General features: G+C 41.2%; 2 protein-coding genes across 2 annotated transcripts; both read right to left on the bottom strand.

The window, feature by feature from the left end:
• Positions 1–200: 200 nt before the first annotated feature.
• Positions 201–1,358, bottom strand: LOC111694113 (serine/threonine-protein phosphatase 6 regulatory ankyrin repeat subunit A-like). Its single transcript, XM_023460909.1, has one exon. The coding sequence runs from the start codon at positions 1,356–1,358 to the stop codon at positions 201–203; it is 1,158 nt and encodes a 385-aa protein (XP_023316677.1).
• Positions 1,359–2,333: 975 nt separating this feature from the next.
• Positions 2,334–5,811, bottom strand: LOC106651764. The gene is made up of 10 exons (XM_014370431.2): positions 5,490–5,811; positions 5,278–5,423; positions 5,028–5,199; positions 4,721–4,930; positions 4,449–4,648; positions 4,191–4,368; positions 3,841–4,103; positions 3,578–3,743; positions 3,365–3,517; positions 2,334–3,271 (listed from the first exon to the last, which is right to left on the bottom strand). Exons 1-10 carry the CDS (start codon positions 5,604–5,606, stop codon positions 3,101–3,103), a joined length of 1,776 nt encoding a protein of 591 aa, XP_014225917.1. The 5' UTR covers positions 5,607–5,811; the 3' UTR covers positions 2,334–3,100.
• Positions 5,812–6,099: the final 288 nt, after the last annotated feature.

Here is a 6,099-nt window from a genome sequence, read left to right as displayed (position 1 = left end):
TTGAGGTAGGTTAAATCAAACGATCGTGTGGTGTGCAATAAAAAGTCGAAATTAATTTTTAAGATGTATTTATTTAAATGACATTAAAACTATGCAAAAATCATGAATAGAAAACATTGAAACATACTGCAAATATGCTTATTGCATTTGCGAGTTTTTTAGAAAAATTGCCTCGATAGTTAATTTGTGAATTCATATGCTTATAACGAGGGATCGTTCAATCCGGGTTTGTCAAAGAGCTTCATGATCTTCGAGGCGTCGCTTCGGCTCAGCTCGTATCCACTTGTCTTAAGACGTTCGATGATGAACAGAGTACCCTCAACTAGTTTCAATTGAAAGTCAGCCTCACATCCATTCTCCGGCTGTTTAACTTCCTTGCCGAAGTAACTGTCATCGGGAAAAACAAAGCTCGACACATCAGCGCCATTATTCAACAGAACATGCACAGTAACCGGTGCGATATTCGCTACAGCTAATTGCAACGGTGTCCGTCCATGATTGTCCGCAGCGTTGATCAGCACCGGCCGATTGAGTTCTTTGTTGATCTTAAAGAACGACTTCGCCGAGTCGTGATTGTACCGCCTATAGCAAACAATGTGTAAAGGAGTCGATCCTTCTGCATTTCTCAAATTTGAGTCGGCGCCTCTTCTCAGCAACAATTCGACTTTCTTCTTATTTCCATAGAACATAGCAAAGTGCAATGGTGTATCACCAAACTTGTCTGAGGAGTTCACCTGCACCTGATGATGTAAATGATCGTTGATGTTGAAAAAAAATTCCATAAAATTGCCACCGTCGTTTGTCTGACAAGTGACGTGCAGAGGTGTCAACCCATTCTTGTTCGGCAGATTCCAATGGGCGCCTCTTCTCAGCAGCAGTTCAGCCACCTTTTTATGGCGCCAGTCCAAAGCCAATAGTAGCGGCGTATCGTCTATTTCTCCCGCGGGGAGATTCGGATCCACTCCGAGATCGAGAAATCTTCGGGCGACTTCTTCGTAGCCATATCGACAGGCCACGTGGAAATGCGTCAATCCAAACTCGTCGATGTAATTCAAGTCAAACCTGTATATGTCGAAAAGTTCACGAACGGAGATATCCCTGAATTTGGCTAGGGGTAATGCGCCTCTAGCCAAGAGATGTAGTGGTGTAGTGCGACGTAAAATTGGCTTGCCTTCTTCGTCGAAGTCGGGCTCGTCTTTGTAGCCCATCCAAGGCATCTTAAATAATAAATACTTAACATCACACCAGTTTTTTTCCAAGTGATGAGTGGAATCCAAGATATAGCTCTCAAGTGCTTTGAGTGGTAGGACCTTAAATTTTTCCACCAGGGAATAACCGTCCAGGGGCTTGGCCATCATTTTTTACACTCACACACGATTTACAGTCACTTGAAATATAAAATATATTTAGTTACTTGCTGCAGCCGATGGACGAACTTCCTCTGCTGCTTACACTGCAACGTCACGATATGTACTGACTCGACGCGTGCTACAGTCTATATTTGAGAGTAAAAAAACACATGGCCGAAAGGAGGCTTGCTTGCGCGGCAAGTTTTTCTACAGTGAGTGTGGAGGTAGCTGCATGCGTCGTGTTATACGTAATGCGCAGTGCACAGCGCGCAGCTGTCAATAATAAAGTAAGGGTGACATCGTCATAAAAATGTCTAAATATTGTTCATGAAATAATAAAAAAAATGTTATAAAAAAATAAATTTTTCAATTTGTATTTGTTATTTTATTACCTACTTGTAATAATCAATCGTCAAAAAAACGTAAAATCGAAAAAAAAAGAAAATGTCAAAATTAAAAATTTTGAATCGCGCTTTTGCAAAAATGTTCAAAATCGCGTAAACGTCATGGCGATTCTTAAAGTTCAAGTCTTTACGAAAAGAAAGCCGGGTTCAGAACCTCAAAAAAGTGTCGGGAACCGGTGTCGATCCGGCATAGCACATGGCGAAGTATAGGCCACGCCTGTTCGATAGAATTTCACTTTCTAATCGTTGTACCAAATTACACTAGGTCAATCATGCATTTCTCTTGACCAGACGACTAAAATAATTCGTGCACTCGAAAAAACTCGAATTTTCGAGAAAAAAAAAGGCTCGAAAAGTGTTCAATTTCTTCTATTCTATTCTATTCTAAGCGTCATATCACCGCCAAAGTTTTGCTCTCATTGCTGCAGCTTGGCCATGATTAAAAATACATAAATTTAATCAGTAAAACTTTAAACTATATAATAAAAATATATAGGTTGAAAACAATTTTCCTAGAATTTTTTACGTACGTGTTGCATCTATTTGTTGAAAATAAAACGAATTTTTAACAAAAATAATATTCGGTGATCTTAGCAATATTTTTTAATAACAGTAGTAAATGTATTTTGAGTAAACAAAATAGAAACAATCATTAGATAATTATTAAAATAACATCATTGTCTATTGGTTTGGTTATGCTGAAACTATTTAAATATCGTTACAAAACTCCTTTCACCGTTGAAATTGAATATATCGTCGGCGCCGCGCACGTGCGGTGGATTTTTGTTGGTGTGACAGATTGCTTTCGAGCCTAGTTGCTTGTGGAAAAAGTAATTTTTTTATTTTGAATCGAATAATCAAACCAATAGAATGGATGTGCTTTCATTGGACGTTCATTGTTAATGATTATCATAGCAACTATTTTGCAATGCTCAATGATCATAACTATATCAAATAAATATATAAAATAAGATAACCATGCCAATAATTAATTTTTTATCTACTGGTAGTCACTCCATCCATTGACTTGATTACTCTGAAACTTTTATTTATATAATTAAAATACTCTTTTTAAAATTTAAATGAAATTTAATGAATTCTTGAGACGAGTCCACGAACAAGAATTCATTGTGTACAATCATTAATTTGAGAAGAGTATTAATTAAAATTATTGTACAATTAAATTTTGGTTATATGTTAGGATAAAACAGCCCCTGGTCATTATCTCGTGAAAATTAATTTGTTGTAAACTAGTTGTTGAAACGTTTATTTTCAAACAATGAAATATTGCGTCGATCGCAGCTAAAATTTTACTAGCGGTTAAAATTAAACTATGATATCGAGAATTCATCGACATAAATATGTTTTCACGAGGTGAACATATCTAGATTCCGAAGCTTCTTTTCCGTCAAGCGCCTTTAGGAAGGTCCTGTGGAATGACTCCTTGGATGATTCAATATTAAAGTTCGGCGCATGAAGCGGTGACGAGTTGATTTTCACCAACTCTTCCGGGCATATCTGTACATAAAACGTAAACAAAAGATTATTCTATTAGTCCTTCAATTCGGTGGGTGAGTTTTTTATAAAAATGTATGATTCAATGGTATTTACGGTTTTTGGGGACTTGTTAGTAGTGATTGTCAGGAGAGTGGCATACTTATTTGAGTCTCGAGGTAGAGTTCCAATAAAAATTCCGTCTCCGGATTTTTGCTCAAAAAGCAATACTTCTAAGATATTATTTCTCCGAAAAATAGCAATGATCACCTGCAATGAACATGTACTTTTGACAAATAAATCAAGTCGAAAAAAGAAAAACAAACTCACGAATTCTTTCATTAATTTTCTTAAGTGGGCCACTCTGTCTTGATTTTCTCGGGTACCGAAATAAAACTTCTGACTGTTTTTTAATGCATGACTCTTCAAGTTATCCTGCATGAACTCTCTACTGATTAAGAAAGCACGAAAAACTCGCGGGCATCCCTCCAATAATCTGCGATCAAAGCAAAAAAATAGATAAATAAATAAATAAATAAATCAACCCTCGCAAAAATCAAAAAATTCTCTCTCCGAGCATGAGTGAAAATTACGTCAATAATGGTCTGGTGTGCACCAAATCTTGATTCAAGACAAATTGCATGCAGAGCTTCGCCTGTCCGTCGACGTTCCACAACAGTTCGAAGGTGCCCTGCCACATATTTTCCAGTCCCGTAATGATTTTCGGCCTGCACGGAGCCAAGTCCGCGTGATGATTCGGTACCATTCCGATGAATTTCTTCCACCGTCTATTGTAGGTCACGATCATGATTCTTTCGATTTGCGTTTGGCACTCTTCGAGAGCTATGTATGCGACCTTGAGAAAAAAGAAATTAAAAAAAAAGAAATTAAATGAACGAAGGGAAACAACCGAGTCGAAGCCGCGCAATGACGAATGCATTACAAAATTGTTCGCGATCTTGTTTTTCAGCAACTTTACGCCCCTGGCCCTTGGGTCCAGATTCAAGATGAACCATCTGGCATTGACTATGGTCGATTCGCGAACGACCGCGTTCACGAGCTGGTCGTGCGGCGCCACTCGCAGGCTCATCCTCTTCATGCCCTGCGGTATCTGCATGATCCTGCAAACACACGATCGTGCAAACACATTATGTAACACATTGCCCAGTGTATATAATACGAAAAGATGCCGCGTACGCACTTTATGTACTCGAGCTCGTCCATCTCTAGCTCCGTCAACTCGCAGGGAAGCTCTATGCACATCCATTCCTCCTTTCCGCCCATCCATTCTACGGGCACGCTGAAGTCTTTGGATTCGAGGGTGCCCTGCCAGAAGGACGGTCGCAGTCTCTCTTTCCAGAGATCGTCGGGAAGGGCGTTCGGGTCGAGTCGTTCCCGCGTCTGCGCGAACAAACGTTACGCGAATCAACGTTTTGCTTTCGCTGTTTATACTTTATGATTGTTCGTTCTTACGCTCGTCAAAGCCGTCAGCGACACGAAGTGTCGGAACTCCTGGTAGAAGCCGAGCTCGTGGTCGATGGCCTGATACAATCGGAGCAGGAAATTCGTGGGGTGGTGAGCGATGATTCCAAACATCGTGTTCGGCAGAATGTTGTCGTACCACAAGTAGATCACGTCCTGAGTGGTATCGTACGGATCCGGCGACATCATGCAAGCGACGACCTGGGCGCAAAAAAAAAATTCGAATGAGATCGATCGCAGCTGCTGCTGCTGCTGCTGCTCCGCGGAGAACAATTTCAACGGTCGACCGATTGCGTACCGAGCCCGAGGCCATCGTTTTCAGGAGCATTCCCGTGTCTACCGGCGACGACACCTTTTTGAACTGGAAAAATCTCGACGGGGTCAGGTACTGGGCGGCGTCGCTCGATTCCACTATGTACCTCGGCACCATGACCAGATTCATCTGTTCCGGCCAATCGAGCTTGAAATGTCTGAATCGACGATGAAAAATCGATCAAATCGCGGCTGCGATTGCAAACTCGAACGAGTATAAACAAAAAAAGACTCACGGCATGTCGTGCATGTCGATCGTGGGATACCAGATCTCGTAAGTGACTCGATCGATCGCTGCGCCGCTGACTCGCAAATTTTCCGGCCTCTGAAGCGAGCATTTGGCCGTACCCGTCCAGACTCTCGTAAAGTCGGCGGCGGTCATCTTCGGGGCAGCGAAAAAATGATTAGTTTCACGCACTCGAGATCATGTAAAACATCGGATGGTTACCTCTAGGTACAAGCTTCTGACGTACTCCTCGCTATCCTTCAAGCTCATGTGACGCATCCTGCTACAGGCTTCTTCTGCTACTTCTGGGTTAATGTAATCGCGCGGATTCTGCATCATTTTTTTCTTTTGCGCGGTATAGACGACAAGAACGACGATAACACGAAGCACACACACACACGGGTTGAAAAAATCCAATTCACACTGGCGAGAGCGGCTCGCGACACAAACACACGCGCGCGCGTTGCTCGAGAGCGTGAGATTATATTTACGGGTCTTTGCCAACGTCGCCGATGGGAGCTGTATTATTATTACAATTATTACAAGACGACAGGACGTAAAGCCGATCAGCTGTGTTATTGTCGGTAACGCATGAGGCATGCAAAGATCATAACATTTAAAATTTACTAATTCGAGCAGCAGTGGTACTCGTTCATTGACACACACTCTCGTTCGCGCGGTCGATTCGAATTTTTCGATTCCCATTTCTTTTCGTAATTTGAGTTATTAGTGTATTAATTTACAATAATTTATAAATAAACGCGCGTGCTGTGTACAAGGTGGGGATTTAATATGGAAAACTCTGGAAATGTCGCAGGTAGTTCATTGGTGA

Source organism: Trichogramma pretiosum, unplaced genomic scaffold, assembly GCF_000599845.2.
Source record: "Trichogramma pretiosum strain Unisexual culture from Peru unplaced genomic scaffold, Tpre_2.0 scaffold129, whole genome shotgun sequence".
Lineage (NCBI taxonomy): Eukaryota > Metazoa > Arthropoda > Insecta > Hymenoptera > Trichogrammatidae > Trichogramma > Trichogramma pretiosum.
This window is presented reverse-complemented; position numbering and strand designations above follow the sequence as displayed.

Bases quoted from the DNA above. Each gene is read 5' to 3' on its own strand.
- LOC106651764 (XM_014370431.2), bottom strand. From the start codon at position 5,606: ATGATGCAGAATCCGCGCGATTACATTAACCCAGAAGTAGCAGAAGAA. The intron at 4,931-5,027 runs GTACGCAATCGG...TTTTGCGCCCAG, and splicing joins AAACGATGGCCTCGGGCTCG to GTCGTCGCTTGCATGATGTC. The intron at 4,104-4,190 runs GTAATGCATTCG...TTTTTTCTCAAG, and splicing joins ACAAGATCGCGAACAATTTT to GTCGCATACATAGCTCTCGA.
- LOC111694113 (XM_023460909.1), bottom strand. From the start codon at position 1,358: ATGATGGCCAAGCCCCTGGACGGTTATTCCCTGGTGGAAAAATTTAAG.